This window comes from Rana temporaria, chromosome 5 (assembly GCF_905171775.1).
Source record: "Rana temporaria chromosome 5, aRanTem1.1, whole genome shotgun sequence".
NCBI classification, from domain to species: domain Eukaryota; kingdom Metazoa; phylum Chordata; class Amphibia; order Anura; family Ranidae; genus Rana; species Rana temporaria.
The window spans coordinates 94,670,845-94,690,809 of record NC_053493.1 but is presented as its reverse complement, the minus strand read 5'-3'; the positions used below and the strand labels follow the sequence as shown (position 1 = coordinate 94,690,809).

General features: G+C 43.4%; 1 protein-coding gene across 2 annotated transcripts in view; it reads left to right on the top strand.

The window, feature by feature from the left end:
• Positions 1-19,965, top strand: part of OSBPL3 (oxysterol binding protein like 3) — a 262,480-nt gene that overhangs the window by 140,155 nt on the left and 102,360 nt on the right. For both annotated transcript variants that reach the window (XM_040352884.1, XM_040352885.1), the window contains exons 4-6: positions 2,320-2,436; positions 11,228-11,281; positions 15,316-15,429. In XM_040352884.1, the coding sequence (XP_040208818.1) occupies positions 2,320-2,436; positions 11,228-11,281; positions 15,316-15,429 (285 nt within the window). The remainder of the gene's footprint in view (positions 1-2,319; positions 2,437-11,227; positions 11,282-15,315; positions 15,430-19,965) is intronic.

The following is a 19,965-nucleotide window of genomic DNA, read 5'->3' as shown; positions in this document are numbered from 1 at the left end:
TTCTTTATATCGCCATGTGATTGAAACCTTAAATTTCTATTGGCCCACTGTAATGGCTTTTGAACAGACTCTTCTTTCATAATTAATTTCTGTCTTCTTCATTGGCCAAATGTTGGCCCTTTTGTTAATTGCCTTCTCATTTATTAAATAAAAATTGCTAGAATTTCTCTTTAATGTATGAACATATTGAAATCACTCATGAGTTTGTGTATTGGGTAAAATTATGCGGTTAAATGCTTGGTTGGTCTTGTCACTGCGGTGGCATTCATAGTGCATAGATTGTGGACTGTCGCATAGGAACACAGGTGCATATGCTGTCTTGCTGCAATGGTCTACCTCTGCCTTACTAACAAAACCACTGGAGTATTTGCTTTTTGGCTTGGCCTGAGGTCAGACCAGAACATCACTCATCAGAATCATTATTTAATATTAAATCATCCTGTGCAGCATGCTGACGGCATGTCCTCTTTCATTTAGAAATGAAATGTCTTCTGTGCTTGATTTTTACTTTTGTGATGTAAGCGAAGCGCTTTATAAATATGACAGACTGCTGCACTAAATCACTGCTTGTTTTTAACAACCTGGTACAAGCTGATGGGCTTTTGATAAATGAATCGACTTCTCAGGACATTGGATCACAAATCATTAGTACTTTTGTGAGAACTTGACAACAATAATAATATTGTCAATACCCTAAATGATCACAACAGTTTTATGATTTGAATAATATACCTACTTAAAGTAAACCATGCCATTCTTCTTGCATAGAGGATGTTGTACACTCATTATTCCTCCCTATCCCCTGCTACAGCACTATAGCAGCTATGAAAACCTGGTGTAAAAATAGACTTTAGGCCTCATGCCCACAGACATTTTTACAGACACTTTTCTGAGCGTTTTTTGCAGCTTAAAAACGTCTCTCCATGTTAGCCTATGGTCTCATGCCCACCATGATGTTTTTGAGCTGTAAATGGCTGAGCCGTTTTTAAGCTGCAAAAAAAAAAAACAGGACCAGTGCGCTCTGGGAGCCCCCTTTATTAAGGGGGCCCCCAGATACCGGCCCCCCAGCCTACGTGAATGAGTTTGGGGTACATCGTACCCCTACTCATTCACCGGGAGGAAAGGTATCAATAAAATAAACATACAACACAGGTTTTTTAAATAATTTAGGGCCTCCCACCCCAAAGCACCTTGTCCCCATGTTGATGGGGACAAGGGCCTCCTCCCAACAAACCCCCAAAAAATGCTGCTTTCCCCTTACATTGTTCCTGTTTGTGCTCCCTGCACTGTTCACATCCTGTACATTTTTGTATGAACAGGATTTGTGATGGGGAGGGGGGCTTTGCAGTGGAGCGAGGGGGGGGGGGTTGAGAATTTGTGCTAGGAGGGGTGATTTTTATTTATTTTTTTGGATGGGGGTTTGTGCTGGTGGGATTTGGGAAAAGAGGATTTGAACTGGGAGTAGGGATTGGGGGGAGCTTGCAAAGATTTGTACTGTGGGGGGGGGGGGAATTTGTAGGGGATGGGTGCAGAGGATGCAGATTAGTGCTCATTTTTTTAGGGGGGATTTTGCTGACACATAATGCTCATCTTGAAGGGGGGGGGGGGCAGTTTGGCATGTTCACCCTGGGCTCTAAATAACCTTGTCCAGGTGTCCTGCCGAAAATGTTCTCCCGGCGGATTTGGACCCCCCTGTACTGCGCAGGCGCTGAACCTCAAAGCCGAACATGTAAAGCTGAGAGTCGTCTCTACACGGCGCATGCACAATGACTATCACACATATGCCACACGCTCCCAATGCTAGTGCTACTTTGCAAGGAGCGGGGGTGATTTTAGCAATAAAATACAGGTCTTAGCGGGGTGTGTTGATGGCCATAAAACCCGCCCATCTGAATTAAATGTGCAAATCCGCCCATCAACATGCCCCACTAAGACGTGTACTTTATTGTTAAAATCACCCCCGCTCCTTGCAGAGCAGCACTAGCATCGGGAGCGTGCGGACATATGCCATAGTCATTGCGCATGCGCCGCGTAGTGTTCGGCTATTTTCGGAAACTAGGCGCCGCACCTGCGCAGTACAAGGGGGTCCTTATCCACCGGGCGGAAATTATTCGGCAGAACACCGGCACTGATCCCCAGTTGTAACTTAATTGAAAGAAGGGGTTAAGAGAAAATTATTTATTTTTTGACATTGCAGGAGCATGTGCAACATTTTTATTTTTTTGATGGTTAGGTAAACTTTCATAGCACATGTCCCCTAAATTGCAGAATTTAAATTTTTTGACTAATTTATTAAATGTTTTACTTTCTTTCTATTAGGATAGCTGGGAGATTGTAGAAGGCCTTCGGGGAAGCAATAGCTGCACCCAGGAACCACAGAAACAAGAAGGTTTCCTGCTGAAGAGAAGGAAATGGCCTCTCAAAGGCTGGCACAAAGTACGTGTATAACTTTATCTTTATCTTGCTTTATAGGTTTACAAGACTTTTAGTTTGTGTTAGTCTTATTGTAAAATGCATAATCAACCCTCAAACAGAAGGTATTTACATATCGCTATGCAACTATTACAAATACCTAAAACAAGAAATGTTCCCATTCTGCTTACATGCCTTTTGAGGTTGTTAACTTTTAGTACCACAATGTGGAAACATGACTTTGTGTTGTATGTCTTTGGAAGGGGATACAAAGAAAAAAATATTATTTTTCAGAGGTTGTGAAAGTGTATGTTACATTAAAAACTTAAGGAACACAGGATTTCATAGACTGTTGGGTTACTCTACCACCTACAAGAGAAATGCACACTAGCAAAAGAAAAAAAAAACACTTTCCAGCACAGAAAACAATGCAGCACAATGCTGCACAACCCACAAATCTTCACTATAAATTAAAACGAACGTCCAAAACATAAAGTCCAAAGTAGTAAGATCTTCCACCATATTATCTATGTGTACCACCAAAGTATCCATGTGTCCTAATATCTTTGTGCACCAATATCTTCTACATCTGATCCCCAGTGCTACTTGTGCATACGCCTCTTGTGAACAATATATGCCCACCTCCAGACTAAACCTTGATGGTTAGTCTAGAGTCACATGCGTTTTGTTCTCTTCCCGGGCTGCAAACAGGATGGCTCCAAATTCACTCCACCACAGATGGCTCCCACCGTTCCACGGATCCTCCACTCACATAAGAAGAGTTTTTTCATTCAAGAAAGAAGAATAGTGACTGATAGTGCTTTCCATACAGTAAAAACATTTAGTCAATATTTTAAATGACATTCACAAGCGCACAGTGCTTTGTACAATGCATACCAAACACAGGCAGCTTTCTGTCTCACCACCTCCACTGATGGTTGCCGAATGACCCCGATCTATGCCTATACGTGTTACGATCAATGTGCTTCCTCAGTAGGACCGGAGCTGGCCAGCAGGACATTCTTGTATTCCCTCCAAGTCATTACCACTGCAACCCCCAGTGAACCGGGAGTGACATTGTGTCCAGCTCCTGAACTGGAAATGCTACACGTTGATAATTTGGTGGTACACATGGATAATTTGATGGAAGATCTTACTACTTTGTACTTTATGTTTTGGAAGTTATTATTTTATTATCACTAGGGATGAGCTTCAGGTTCGAGTCGAACATATGTTCGACTCGAACATCGTTTGTTCGATCGTTCGTCGAAATACGAACAAAACGGGTCATTCACGCCAAATTCGAGTGATGCGCCACGGCCAATAATTCACTGCGGCATTGCGCGCTGATGATTGGCCAAGCATGCACTATGACCCGCATGCTTGGCCAATCACAGCGCCATCAGTACAGAGAGCCGTAATTGGCCAAAGCCAGGGTGGCTTTGGCCAATTATGGCTCAGAGGGTTTAGTACACGCCCCACACTATAAAAGGCCGCCTGCAGGTCGGCCTTGTGTGGTGTCTTCCGGCGCTGGTTAGAGATCAGTCAGAGAGAGAGAGAGAGTGTCATTTTTTTCGAGGTAGATAGAGCAGGCAGGCAGGTTAGTCAGTTAATGTTACAGTGTGTAGAGGATATATATACATCCCAGGTGTTGTACATATATTTAAAGCGGGAGTTCACCCATTTGCGTTTTTTTTTCTCTTTTCCCCATAGCCGGATGCTCGTTTTGTCTAAGGGAATCGGCTATTTGTTTTAAAATATGATCCGTACTTACCCGTTTTCGAGATGCATCTTCTCCGTCGCTTCCGGGTATGGGTCTTCGGGAGCGGGCGTTCCTTCTTGATTGACAGTCTTCCGAGAGGCTTCCGATGGTCGCATCCATCGCGTCACTAGTAGCCGAAAGAAGCCGAACGTCGGTGCGGCTCTATACTGCGCCTGCGCACCGACGTTCGGCTTCTTTCGGAAAATCGTGACGCGATGGATGCGAACGTCGGAAGCCTCTCGGAAGACTGTCAATCAAGAAGGAACGCCCAGTCCCGCAGCCCATACCCGGAAGCGACGGAGAGGATGCATCTCGTAAACAGGTAAGTACGGATCATATTTTAAAACAAATAGCCTATTCCCCTAGACAAAACGAGCATCCAGCTATGGGGAAAATGTGTTCTCCATGGGTGAACCTCCGCTTTAAACACTGTATAGCTTAGCTAGATCAGTTCTTTCTAGTTTACTGGCAGGTAGTTGATTGTGCTAGCTGCAGTATTCTCACGTGGTGTATTGCCTGTGTCCTCTGCAGTGTTCACTATAAAGCTACACAGGCATACTATAGACACCCAGCAGGTACAATATTTTAAGGAATTTTTCATTTTTTTTTTTTAAGCATCATGATGCTTAAATAAAAAAATGAAAAATTCCTTTAAATATTGTACCTGCTGGGTGTCTATAGTATGCCTGTGAAAACCTCTTTGAGAACCCGAGTCTTGCCCCAGGGAACATGTATCAATGGAATTTTTTTTTTAAAAATGGTAGTTTTTTCTGGAGCAGTGTTTTTAATGATGCTGCATCATTAAAATCACTATAATAGAAAAAGGAAGTCGCGCTAATTTAGAGTGATATAATGAACCAACAGTGACTAACAAACCATAGGTTAGAAACAGTTTAAAATATGGTGGTGAAAACCACCAGTAGTGTGAGTATAGATTGTAAATGACTATTGGATATCATGAATGTCTCTGCAGTTGATATACACAGTTTAACATTCTAGGCAAGCCAAGAGGTTTGAAGCAGTCCACAGGTGTAGTGATGAAAGAAATCTCAGGTAACAGTGATGGCAACCACTCTGTGTTCAGAACAAACAGGAGACCTCCACCACAGATAATACTGACTCTTACCAGAATTCAGTAAATATACAGCATACAAATCAGATCCAGCAGCAGCCCAAATGGTTATCTTCAACTAGCGATATCCCAATAGGGGAACTCTCCATTCATTAGTGATCACCATTTAAATCCAAGCTCCACAGATATGTAAAGAAACACCAAGAGGGGAATATAGCGTAATACTGCGCTGATTTATTTAAAACATAGAACAGCCGAATGCTTACTTACATTCCAAAGATATAAAATAGGCATCAAGCGGGCATAAAAAGTAGAAACAGCAGGGCAAAAAAACACAGCCGGCCGGACTGTGTGTTGGCGTACGTCCGGAGTATCCGGATCCTTACACTAGTAAACGCGGTAACGTCAGGGCGTCTCCTCCCGACGTTTCGTCACGATAGGGACGTGTTCACGGGGTAAGGAGACGCCCCAACTCACCGCACATAAGACAAACAAAGGGGCGGAGCCAACCCGAGGGCAGATCCAATCACGATGGGTTGGCTCCGCCCCTTTGTTTGTCTTATGTGCGGTGAGTTGGGGCGTCTCCTTACCCCTTGAACACGTCCCTATTGTGACGAAACGTCGGGAGGAGACGCCCTGACGTTACCGCGTTTACTAGTGTAAGGATCCGGATACTCCGGACGTACGCCAACACACAGTCCGGCCGGCTGTGTTTTTTTGCCCTGCTGTTTCTACTTTTTATGCCCGCTTGATGCCTATTTTATATCTTTGGAATGTAAGTAAGCATTCGGCTGTTCTATGTTTTAAATAAATCAGCGCAGTATTACGCTATATTCCCCTCTTGGTGTTTCTTTACATATCTGTGGAGCTTGGATTTAAATGGTGATCACTAATGAATGGAGAGTTCCCCTATTGGGATATCGCTAGTTGAAGATAACCATTTGGGCTGCTGCTGGATCTGATTTTTATGCTGTATATTTACTGAATTCTGGTAAGAGTCAGTATTATCTGTGGTGGAGGTCTCCTGTTTGTTCTGAACACAGAGTGGTTGCCATCACTGTTACCTGAGATTTCTTTCATCACTACACCTGTGGACTGCTTCAAACCTCTTGGCTTGCCTAGAATGTTAAACTGTGTATATCAACTGCAGAGACATTCATGATATCCAATAGTCATTTACAATCTATACTCACACTACTGGTGGTTTTCACCACCATATTTTGAACTGTTTCTAACCTATGGTTTGTTAGTCACTGTTGGTTCATTATATCACTCTAAATTAGCGCGACTTCCTTTTTCTATTATGTTTGTTTTGTACTGTATGGCACACTTAAGACGCGGCTGATCAAAAAAAATTTTTGCACTTTAGGTTGGGTCTGCGCAACAATATTTCTTTTTTCTATCATTAAAATCACTGCTCCAGAAAAAAACGACCGTTTTTAAAACTCTTTTTTCTATTGATACATGTTCCCTGGGGCAAGACCCGGGTTCTCAAAGACGTTTTCCGACAATAACTTGCATATGGGGCTTTAAAATGAGGACTTTTGAATTCGAACGTTCGAGTCCCATTGACGTCAAAGGAGTTCTAAATGTTCGCGCGAACGTTCGGTCCGTTCGAAGGTTCTGGTGCGAACCAAAGGGGGGGGGGTGTTTGGCTCATCCCTAATTATCACGCAGTGGCTGCGCTGATTGATAATTAGGTTTTGTGCTTTCCAGCACAAGTTAACCCCCTCTACAACCATTAAGTGTTTTTGCTAGTGTCCTCGGGAGAATGGGCATGGTTTTCTTCAGCTCTGCTGTTCTGTGTTTTTTGGGAATTTTACTATCAACTGCTGTCTGCTGGATTATTGCTGGATATGTTAAATCCTGAAAGTCTTTTCAGTCAGCCAAGGAGCACTAATAGATTCCTGCCAGATATGTTAATCCCTGGAAGTCTCTGCAGTTAGCCAATGTGCTTTTGTAGATTCTTGCTGCATATGTTAAATTCTGTAAATCTCTTCAGTTAGCCACCAAGTGCAGGTTTCCTAGTTTATACTGATGTTCAACTGTCTGACAGCCTTGAATTTCTGGAAGTTCCATCAATCATCTTCTACAGCTACTGATGGATTCAAGCCAGAGATGGAAATTCTGTACAGATCTCCTGTTGGCTAAGCAGTCCAGGTTCCCAGTTTATTGTAATTACGTCCTCTGGTGTTCTCTTTCTGACAGGCATCCACTAACTGACTAACATCTGTTCTTCAGTTCTAACAGGACTCTGGTCAGCCAGTATGTTTGGGGATGCGTTATACAGTTATCTGGCCAGAGCTGAGGCAGTTTTCCTGTTCTTGTCTAGCAGGCTTATTCTGCATTGAGGTTTTTTTTTCTCTTTTGGGTCTTGAAACATTAGCCTTAGACTTCATATATTGCACGTGGTATTTGTTACTGAAGCAACTGTAGCTGACATTTCATTTTGTTAGAGGATTCTCCTCTTCTTTTTGAGCTTACTTTTCTTGTCTGTCCTTCTCGGGTTAGTAATATGAGTAAGCTATCCTCTTATTTATTTTTTTGCTGGAGACTATAGAAGAGGAATGGTTTTAGTTAAACTTTTTCCACCCATTTTCTCTCCTGCAACTTGATAAGGCACCTCTCTTTCAACAGCGAACGTGCGGAAGTGAGCACAAACACATCCATGGTCTATACTTGTGTAAAGAAAGTAAGATAGATTTGGAGAATGTCTGGAATGCAAAGTGATAAGCAGTACATTTGCTGTACAGGAGTCCTGGGCAACATGTCCCTGCAGGGGATTTGGTCTCATCTCCCGATCAACTTGTGGAACTTTGGGTGATTTGGCTGCCTCTGCATTGTTGAGCTGGCCTGCTTGAAGGTCATCTGACACAGATTCAGTCACATAGCTCAATGGTGATTGTGTACATTAACTATCAAAGAGAAATCACAAGTCTCACCTTGTCAAGTCAGATGGTTCAGATCCTGAACATCGCATCCCCAATTTTTCTGCCGAGGTGTAGATAATTGGCAAACAGGCCTTTTCAGTTGGCAGCATCTAGATCTGGGGGAGTGGTCCCTATATTCAAAGGTGTTCCAGGACCTGTGTCACAGGTGAAAGATGCAGAATGTGGACCCATCTGATCTTCGGGTTCAACAAAAAAACTGGACAGGTTTGTCTCCAGGTACAGAAATCCTCCTGCTTTAGCCGTGGCGGCTCTAGTGACTCGGCAGGATCACCCTGATCTATGCTTTTCCTTCCCTGAAACTTCTTCCATGCTGCTTCGAAGGATTGAGCTGGAAAATATTCCAGTGATCCTTATTATGACTGGCTCATATGTGGTATGCAAACTTGGTAAAACTCCTAGTAGAGCCCCTGTAAGCTCTGTCAGTTTGTGAGGATTTCCTGATTCAATTGTACTATCCTATTTCATGTTCACTGGCTCCAATGGCATTGCTGTTGAAGCACTGTTTTTTTTTTTTTTTTATAGGGTTTTAGAGTTAGGCATAATTCACTTGGCTGTGAGTCTCAGGGCTTGCACCCAAATAATACATTTTTGCAACAAATCCTCTCATTCCTGTTTCTGGGTCTGGTCTAGCGCTTGATTCTCCGCACTTTCAAAGGCCAGTTGACTGTCTGGACTTATTTCAGTTTGTTGGCCTTTCATTTGACATTTTTTCATTAGACCTTTGTACAGGGAGTCTCACCTGTGCAGTCCAGAAACCTTGCCTGTGGAATGCACTACCAACCACCATCCGACTGGAGTCGGACCACTTGGCCTTCAGGAGAAAGATTAAAACCCATCTCTTCTGAGGTCAAGGGGTTCCTTACCCATGAAATGGATACAGCGCCCAGAGGCGATTCAGTTCGTATGTGTTGCGCTTTACAAGTTTCTCACTCACTCACTCACGTGTAGCGCCCCCTGTTTATTCTCTTGTGACATTGTTGGATCTGAATGTGGTTCTCCCTCTGCACTTCAGAGATCACCAAGTGAACCCCTTAAAACGTTTGTTTCTCTACTCTAGCCCACGAGGTGTTTTTTTCCCCCTTGTAGCCAACACCTTTTGTGATACGAGTGTCTGAACTGACAGCGACAAGAGCAAAGAAAGAAAGGCGCACCAGCCTAATGTGTTACCGTTGACAGGTTTAATAAAATAAAATGATAGTAGAAAACTACTCACAAGAGAACTGAAATGGTAAGCTTACCCTACGCCCAAGAATACTAACACTAAATGAAAATGTGTTTACGATGAGTAACAAAAAAAAAAAATCCTATTTTTGGGAGTAAAATATTGTTATAACCCCTGTCAGTTTTTTTTTTTTTTGCCATTCTGTGTCCCATTGGGGAGATTTCCTGCAATTTCCTGTCCTATAGCCAAAACAATAATTGGAGGAAATCCCTCCAAAATGTAGAAATTATTATACAGGATTTATATTATTATACAGGATTTATATTATTATACAGGATTTATATAGCGCCAACAGTTTGTCACCAGAACTAGTGTTCACATTGGAAGATTTCCTCTCTATTTCTGTTATGGTGACAGCTCAAAATGTGGCCATTTTCTTTCACTTTCACTCTTGGTGACAACGCTAAACAGAACAAATAGAGAAGGTGAATCCCCCTTTAGGAATACTTTAACTTCTTTCAGTAGCAATAATTGTCTTTCTATGCCCAAAATTCCAGTATTTAATGCAGTCTTACCCATAAGTCTTCAGGGAATATGGCCGGGACACTAAGGTCAGAAGCAAACCATGCGTTACTGTGGACCGAAAAAGGAATTCAGTCATACAGTTCCTAATAACAATTAATCTTACAATATATCTATTGTTGTTATAACCTTATATTGCTGTCTGTGTCCCAGCTGTGGAGACTTTCTGACTCCTTTTGCTTATTTGTGTCTATCACATAGAATAGGAAGTGAGGGTAAGGCCGGCCATACATGGTTCGAATCTCAGCCGGTACAGCAGGAACCAGCCGAGATTTGAACTGTTAATGGGCAAGCTAAATGTACCAAGTTGATCGATCAACTTCGGTACAACCAGCCTTCTGGATTCTCTTGTGATCATCGCTAACCGCTTCCCCCTCCCTCCCCATCGCCCCCACCACCCCGCTGGGAAAAGACCATGGCCTGGCAGGAGGGATTCTCACATCAACAGTGTCTGTATTGATAGGGAAAATAACAAATTTCTTTCCTGCAACCGTAGTTGCAGGAAAAAAATTATCTCTGTGTATGGCTGGCCTAAATCTCCCCAATGGTGACACAGCAATGCAAATTATTTTAATTGGTTGATTGGAGAAGCACATTGTGGCCCATTTCTGTTTTTCTAGGTGTCAGAAGCGGGAATTGGGGAAAGTATTCAGGGACAGACAACCTCTAGTAGAGCTTTTAATCCTTCCTGCAAGGAGCTGTCCCTGGAAATAAAGCACATCTTTCAGTTATGACAAATGACACAGCTTAGACTGTGTGCCAGGGGCTGGTTGGTTAGCCTCAGGTTGGAACTGCCTGCCAGCCATTGTGCTCAACAGAGGAACTAGAGTATTTCATGCTTGAGCTGGAAAATCTGTTCAATTGTCCAATTGTCTTTTCACTTCGTGATCCAGACTGGTTATGGAATAGTAGAGTTCTTGGCTGCTTGTAAAGACTGAGCAAGAGCCAAATAAATCAAGTAACTCGATTGTTAGGAATGTCAGTAACTTGCTCAAGTGCCTGGTGAGTTATGAAATCTTTGTTCTGCACATTGCCTTGAAATTCATATTTTCTATGTAAATTGGCCTGCTTCAGTCACAGAGCTCATTAACCAGGATGATATCAAAGTGAATTTTTCTGTCAAAATGTATTCTGCTTTCATTCTGCAATTATAGTCCTTTCTCTGTTTTTGTGATGACAGCAAAATATACTGTATACATAATAAGTGGTGTCACAAACAGCCCTAAGATAGCTTTCTGAAAGTTCTTTCTTTACTTTGTTCTCACGATTTTCTTTTTTTTGTTTAGAGGTATTTCTACTTGGACAAAGGAATTTTGAAGTATGCAAAAGGACCAAACGAGGTAAATTAAGTTCTGTTGTATGTAGCAACTATAGTTGCAACCACGATGAAATGTTTTAATTGGCGTTCCCATTCAGTGGCTCACATGTCGGCTTCCTAAATGCTGTCTGCATTGTATATTGTGTAATACCGATGTTAAGGTATATGTAAAGCCAACAATTGGATAGAGTAAGGCTGTTTTAAGATCTCCTTGTCAGGTTTTTTTCCCCCATCTTTTTGTATAGGAAAAAGGGAAGGGGGGTAATATAACGGGGAAAGGACATACGTCTGTGAAATAATTTTTGGTCCTCAGTTTCTCATATCCCTTTCAGTCTGTGACACGCTGTCACATATTGGGCAGCTATAGAGTTGAAGTCCGGGATGAGAGTGGAGAGTCTCTGGACAATGTAGCAGGAAGTATTCCTCATCCTCGAGGACCCCCTGGTCACATTGCTGGCACAGTCTACTCTCCCTGGGCTTGTAGGTCTGTCTGTGCCGTCCTAATTCCATTTCCAGGCTGTGGACACTCAGTCTCTCTCTCTCTATGTCTCTCTCCCTCTCTCTCTGTCTCTCTCCCTCTCCCTCTCTCTGTCTCTCTCCCTCTCTCTCTCTCCCTCTCTCTCTTTCTCGCTCTCTCGCGTTCTCTCACTCTCTCTCTCTCTCTCGTTCTCTCTCTCATTCTCTCTCTCGACCTCTCTCTCATTCTCTCTCGTTCTCATTCTCTCTCGTTCTCATTCTCTCTCGTTCTCTCTCTCATTCTCTCTCTCTCGTTCTCTCTCTCTCTCGTTCTCTCTCTCTCTCGTTCTCTCTCTCTCTCTCGTTCTCTCTCTCTCTCGTTCTCTCTCTCTCTCTCGTTCTCTCTCTCTCTCGTTCTCTCTCTCTCTCGTTCTCTCTCTCGTTCTCTCTCTCTCTCGTTCTCTCTCTCTCTCGTTCTCTCTCTCTCTCGTTCTCTCTCTCGTTCTCTCTCTCGTTCTCTCTCGTTCTCTCTTTCTCTCGTTCTCTCTTTCTCTCGTTCTCTCGTTCTCTCTTTCTCTCGTTCTCTCTCTCTCGTTCTCTCTCTCTCGTTCTCTCTCTCTCTCTCGTTCTCTCTCTCGTTCTCTCTCTTTCTCTCTCTCGTTCTCTCTCTCTCGTTCTCTCTCTCTCTCTCTCTCGTTCTCTCTCTCTCGTCCTCTCTCTCTCGTCCTCTCTCTCTCGTCCTCTCTCTCTCGTCCTCTCTCTCTCGTCCTCTCTCTCTCTCGTCCTCTCTCTCTCTCGTCCTCTCTCTCGTCCTCTCTCTCTCTCTCGTCCTCTCTCTCTCTCGTCCTCTCTCTCTCTCGTCCTCTCTCTCTCTCGTCCTCTCTCGTTCTCGTTCTCTCTCGTTCTCGTTCTCTCTCTCTCGTTCTCTCTCTCTCTCTCGTTCTCGTTCTCTCTCTCTCGTTCTCTCTCTCGTTCTCTCTCTCTCTCTCGTTCTCTCTCTCTCTCTCGTTCTCGTTCTCTCTCGTTCTCGTTCTCTCTCTCTCGTTCTCTCTCTCTCTCTCGTTCTCGTTCTCTCTCTCTCGTTCTCTCTCTCGTTCTCTCTCTCTCTCTCGTTCTCTCTCTCGTTCTCTCTCTCTCTCTCGTTCTCTCTCTCTCTCTCTCGTTCTCTCTCTCTCTCTCGTTCTCTCTCTCTCTCTCGTTCTCTCTCTCTCTCTCGTTCTCTCTCTCTCTCTCTCGTTCTCTCTCTCTCGTTCTCTCTCTCTCTCTCGTTCTCTCTCTCGTTCTCTCTCTCTCTCTCGTTCTCTCTCTCGTTCTCTCTCTCTCTCGTCCTCTCTCTCTCTCTCGTCCTCTCTCTCGTCCTCTCTCTCTCTCTCTCGTCCTCTCTCTCTCTCTCGTCCTCTCTCTCTCTCGTCCTCTCTCTCTCTCGTCCTCTCTCTCTCTCGTCCTCTCTCTCTCGTTCTCTCTCTCGTTCTCTCTCTCGTTCTCTCGTTCTCTCTCTCTCTCTCTCGTTCTCTCTCTCTCTCTCTCTCTCGTTCTCTCTCTCTCTCTCTCTCGTTCTCTCTCTCTCTCTCTCGTTCTCGCTCGTTCTCTCTCTCTCTCTCGTCCTCTCTCTCTCTCGTCCTCTCTCTCTCTCTCGTCCTCTCTCTCTCTCTCGTCCTCTCTCGTTCTCGTTCTCTCTCGTTCTCGTTCTCTCTCTCTCGTTCTCTCTCTCTCTCTCGTTCTCGTTCTCTCTCTCTCGTTCTCTCTCTCGTTCTCTCTCTCTCTCTCGTTCTCTCTCTCTCTCTCTCTCTCTCTCGTTCTCTCTCGTTCTCGTTCTCTCTCGTTCTCGTTCTCTCTCTCTCGTTCTCTCTCTCTCTCTCGTTCTCGTTCTCTCTCTCTCGTTCTCTCTCTCGTTCTCTCTCTCTCTCTCGTTCTCTCTCTCTCTCTCTCGTTCTCTCTCTCTCTCTCTCGTTCTCTCTCTCTCTCTCGTTCTCTCTCTCTCTCTCGTTCTCTCTCTCTCTCTCGTTCTCTCTCTCTCGTTCTCTCTCTCTCTCTCGTTCTCTCTCTCGTTCTCTCTCTCTCTCTCGTTCTCTCTCTCGTTCTCTCTCTCTCTCGTCCTCTCTCTCTCTCTCGTCCTCTCTCTCTCTCTCTCTCGTCCTCTCTCTCTCTCTCGTCCTCTCTCTCTCTCTCGTCCTCTCTCTCTCTCTCGTCCTCTCTCTCTCTCGTCCTCTCTCTCTCTCGTCCTCTCTCTCTCTCGTCCTCTCTCTCTCTCGTCCTCTCTCTCTCGTTCTCTCTCTCGTTCTCTCTCGTTCTCTCGTTCTCTCTCTCTCTCTCTCGTTCTCTCTCTCTCTCTCTCTCTCGTTCTCTCTCTCTCTCTCTCGTTCTCGCTCGTTCTCTCTCTCGTTCTCGCTCGTTTTCTCTCTCTCGTTTTCTCTCTCTCGTTTTCTCTCTCTCGTTTTCTCTCTCTCTCGTTTTCTCTCTCTCGTTTTCTCTCTCTCGTTTTCTCTCTCTCGTTTTCTCTCTCTCGTTTTCTCTCTCTCTCGTTTTCTCTCTCTCTCGTTTTCTCTCTCTCTCGTTTTCTCTCTCTCTCGTTTTCTCTCTCTCTCGTTTTCTCTCTCTCGTTTTCTCTCTCTCGTTCTCTCTCTCTCTCTCTCTCTCTCTCTCTCTCTCTCTCGTTTTCTCTCTCTCTCTCTCTCTCTCGTTCTCTCTCTCTCTCTCTCTCTCTCGTTCTCTCTCTCTCTCTCTTTCTCGTTCTCTCTCTCTCTCGTTCTCTCTCTCTCTCTCTCGTTCTCTCTCTCTCTCTCGTTCTCTCTCTCATTCTCTCTCCCTCCCCACCTTTTTTGATTCACACATTACTGTTGATGTGCAGTACATTAAAAGCACATACTATTTTGCACATCATCTTTGCCCTGCATTGAACAAGCTGTCCTACAGTTTAGCAGTCCAGAAATTAGACCGGCACCTTTTTTTGACCGCATACTGCACTGCACAATGTGTGTTGTCTCATGGTGCACTGCGGTGCCGCACACCTCCGTTGGCAAGATACATTGGAGTTCCATTTAGTATAACTTGCACTGCATCTCAAGTAGCGTGCAGTCCCGGCCAGTGCAAAAGCAAGCAAAGTGAATGGCGCCTTAGGATTCACCAGAGTCCGTTTACTCATTGGAAGATTCCCCCTCACCCTCCTGTTACTGTGGCTCCCTTTGCTCTCCTAACACTTCCTAGGCAAACTAACCTCTGTAAGAAAGATACTTATGCTTATCTATTTTCAGCCTGCTTTAGTCTGGTGTTGTGATCCCGTATCGGTCAATGATGGCTGTAGGGGAGAAGAGAGAGCTCTCAACAATAGCTCGGAATGCCTGGGATTGGTTATGTCATTGGCTCCCATGTCCCAGCCATTGCCAGTGCTGCTTCCTCTCCCTGCAGCCGCCGCTGATTAACACAGCGCAGATCACATGACCAGATTGGAGTGTGCTGAAAATAGGTAAGTATTTATATTTTTCTTACACAAGTTAGTCACCATTGGTGTTAGGAGCGATGAGGGAGCAGTGTTTGGCTAAGAATTCTACTTCAAGTCTGTTTAAATTTTTTATTACATGTATGTGTTTTATCTGATGACAGATGGAGAAGGGAAAACTACATGGCCGCATTGATGTTGGACTTTCTGTTATGTCAGTTAAAAAATCAACCAAGTGCATTGATTTGGATACAGAGGAACATATATACCACCTCAAGGTGAGCGTAACACCACTCATCATTTCATATTAAAATTGTTAAAAAAATTAATAAAAATTTAATATACTGCAACTTACCAGTTTTTGGTTGTGGTGGCTATATTGGTTTTCTTTTCTTTTTCTTTTTTTTTTTTCAGGCTAAAAACAATTTTAGGGAGTACAGAAAATACCTATTGATCTTGCCAGAATTCAACCATGTAACAATTAAAAGAGAAAAGCCTGTACAAAAGAAAATAAAAACCTGCAATAATTACACTTTTTTGTTGTGTTTTTGGGTTTAGATATGCTTTAACTACAGATTATTAGTTGTAATGACACTTTGTTCTGTGCTACTAAAATTAGGACAGCTTAGAAATTTAGATGTTCGCAGTAGTCTTACTAGATCAATGACTATAAGTGCAGATGGTCTCTAGAGATGTTTAACATAAACGTAGTGAAGATCTGGATTGATAAGAGGTTTCAGTAATCCTCCTGCTCTGCAAATGACAGTAGAAGTTTCTTTAATGATTGTTCTACACTGTCAATGCGCTGTACACGTTCTCCCCAGATGCAGCAAAGATTGGAGCAGCACTTGAAATTGCTAGGTATTATAAAGCAGTTAGGAGGGTGATTGGTGCTTACAGATATGTTACCCATTGATTTTCAGACTACATGATAGGAAGTACTGCTAGCAATGCTTTAATCCTCACTAGGGAAAATTGGGTATTATCTGGCTAGCTTTAGGCAGTGTGCTAGTTTAGAATGAATGATTGGATCCGTTCTTATATTCCAAGAGTATGAAAAAAAACATCTTCCTCCAAGATGAATTCATCTTTATTGAAATCCATGCTGTGTTTAACTGACATTGGAAGATTTCAGTATAGGCACAGCATGATTATTTGGCATCTGCCATCTGACAGATGATGATGGGCACACATTTGTGGGTGATTTCATTCTCTGAGTCTCTTAGCTAGCGCACACATTGATGAGTCTACTCAGATCACACAAGTGAGCAGGTGGACACACAGCAAGTTAGTCACTGTGATTACCCATCAGCAAATCCACCCAGATGGCATCAAGGAAGATTAGAGCTCTAAGATGTGTTGCTCTTTTGGAGCTGTATGTTAAAAAAAATTAAAATAAAAAATTAAAGTTTGGGCAAAAAAAAACGTATACTGAAATCTGGCACAAGAGATATAAATCCATTTTGTGTCTTTGCAAACCCAAATATTACTCTGTAAAAGTAGCAGCCACAACATCATCACTGTGTTGTACAAAGCCTATGCAGAGCGCAGTGCTGGTTGGCTAGATTACAGTACTAAAGAGAAAAAAGGATGCGCCAATCTAAGTGCAGTAAAATAAGAACTTTTAATAACATTGTATAGACTAACAGCCAAATGGCTACTCACAAAATGTAGATGTCAGGCATATATATAATATTATGGTTCGTTTTCACTTTCACTTAGGTGCCAGGCAGATCCTGGTCCCACAACAAGGTCTTTCAGCGAACAGAGGAGCTGATGTTGGAGCATTCCAATAGGCCGATCAACCATAGGGGATGTGCAAGCCGCCGTATGAAACGGCGTGCGTCTCAGAGTGGACCGCAGAGCAGGGTCGTCGCCCCGGAAGTGACGTGAAGTACGGGAACGAACCAATCGGATTACGCATTTCACAGCCTCCGCTGTTTCCTCAGATACATGGCGTCCAATCAGGGAGGACGTATTATATAGGCTAGTGAATGTTGTAATAGGTCAGCCAGTACAAATGCATAGAGGAAATATATATACAACACAATCAATGGAACAGTACTAGCTGCACAGATTTGCCTGGAGTTCAGTTTTACCTTTAAAGTGGTAGTAAACTTTTTTTTTTTACCTACAGGTAAGGTTTTGTAATAAAGCTTGCTTTTAGGTCAAATCAATATTTCCTAAATTTGCACCATTTAGGAGATATTCTAGCAAACAGCAGCCGGTAAAGTCAATTGGCGCATGCACACTAAAGAAATGGCATACTTGTGCGGTTCCATCGGAGGTGTGTGATGTTGCCAAGACTCCTGCGCACATGTGCAGGAGTAGTGTCATTGTGGCTCGGCCATTTGATCGGCCGCAGCGCGCAAATGCAGAAGGATCTCCAGTGAAGATGAAAGCCTCTGCAGCAGTGACGGCGCGCTGCTGGATGGCTTCCTTTCAAGGCAAGTCTTTCATAATGTGCTAGTATGCAGTACATACAGTTGCAATAAAAAATATGTGAACCCTTTTGGAATGATATGGATTTCTGCACAAATTGGTCATAAAATGTGATCTGATCTTCATCTAAGTCACAACAATAGACAATCACAGTATGCTTAAACGAATAACACACAAAGAATTAAATGTTACCATGTTTTTATTGAACACGCCATGTAAACATTCACAGTGCAGGTGGAAAAAGTATGTGAACCTCCTTTGGCAGCAATAACTTCAACCAAACGTTTCCTGTAGTTGCAGATCAGACGTGCACAACGGTCAGGAGTAATTCTTGACCATTCCTCTTTACAGAACTGTTTCAGTTCAGCAATATTCTTGGGATGTCTGGTGTGAATCGCTTTCTTGAGGTCATGCCACAGCATCTCAATCGGGTTGAGGTCAGGACTCTGACTGGGCCACTCCAGAAGGCGTATTTTCTTCTGTTTAAGCCATTCTGTTGTTGATTTACTTCTATGCTTTGGGTCGTTGTCCTGTTGCAACACCCATCTTCTGTTGAGCTTCAGCTGGTGGACAGATGGCCTTAAGTTCTCCTGCAAAATGTCTTGATAAACTTGGGAATTCATTTTTTCTTTTGATGATAGCAAACCGTTCAGGCCCTGACGCAGCAAAGCAGCCCCAAACCATGATGCCCCCACCACCATACTTCACAGTTGGGATGAGGTTTTGATGTTGGTGTGCTGTGCCTCTTTTTCTCCAAACATAGTGTTGTGTGTTTCTTCCAAACAACTCAACTTTGGTTTCATCTGTCCACGGAAAATGTTGCCAGTACTGCTGTGGAACATCCAGGTGCTCTTGTGCAAACTGTAAACGTGCAGCAATGTTTTTTCTGGAAAGCAGTGGCTTCCTCTGTGTTATCCTCCCATGAAATCCATTCTTGTTTAGTGTTTTACGTATAGTAGATTCGCTAACAGGGATGTTGGCATATGCCAGAGACTTTTGTAAGTCTTTAGCCTTCACTCTAGGATTCTTCTTCACCTCATTGAGCAGTCTGCGCTGTGCTCTTGCAGTCATCCCTAGGGAGAGTAGCAGCAGTGCTGAACTTTCTCCATTTATAGACAATTTGTCTTACCGTGGACTGATGAACAGCAAGGCTTTTGGAGATACTTTTATAACCCATTCCAGCTTTATGCAAGTCAACAATTCTTAATCGTAGGTCTTCTGAGAACTCTTTTGTGCGAGGCATCATTCACATCAGGCAATGCTTCTTGTGAAAAGCAAACCCAGAACTGGTGTGTTTTTTTTTTTTATAGGGCAGGGCAGCTGTAACCAACACCTCCAATCTCATCTCATTGATTGGACTCCAGTTGGCTGACACCTCACTCCAATTAACTCTTGGAGATGTCATTAGTCTAGGGGTTCACATACTTTTTCCACCTGCACTGTGAATGTTTACATGGTGTGTTCAATAAAAACAAGGTAACATTTAATTCTTTGTGTGTTATTAGTTTAAGCAGACTGTGATCGTCTATTGTGATTACAGATTACATTTTATGACCAATTTGTGAAGAAATCCATATCATTCCAAAAGGGTTCACATACTTTTTATTGCAACTGTACTAGCATATTATATTGCCTTTCAGGAGGAAACTTTTTATTTTTTAAATGAGTTTACAACTGCTTTAAAGACAAAGTAAACCCTGATGGGTTTTATTTCCTCTTTGTTTCCCTGAAAAGGTAAAGCATAATGGGCTACAATGCATCGAATAGTAGCCCATTATGTGTCACTTACCTGAAACCGAAGCCTGCGATGTCCCCGATGCCCCTGCTGGCTGGAAGTGTACATCTTCAGCCCTCTTCCTTCCGGGGCTGCGAACTCCGGCTCTGTGACTGGCCGGAGTCGCGTAATGTCACTCACATGTGTGCGGGAGCCGCCAGTCACGGCATGACCCCATTTAGAATAAGCACAGCGTGCCCTTTCTAAAGTGTGCATGTGCAGAATAAATCATTGTACGAGGAATTATAAATATCTCCTAAACCGTGGAGGTTTAGAAGATATTTACAGCACCTACAGGTAAGCCTTAATCTAGTACAGGGTGTACCACCACTTTAGTGTCAATTTTGCACTGTATGTTACTGGGCTTATTTGGCTCTATTTAAAGTAGTTGTAAACCCAAAGTAAAAAAAAAAACAAGCAAACCCTGTAAGACAAAGGCATAATGAGCTACTATGAATTGCATACTTACCTTAGATCAATGCTGTTGCAGCGGCCCCCGCACACCGCTGTGACTGGCAACATGTCTCCCAGAGTTATTTCTGGGTTTGCGGGCTCCGGCGCTGTGATTGCATGGAGCCGTGATGACTTCACTCCCGTG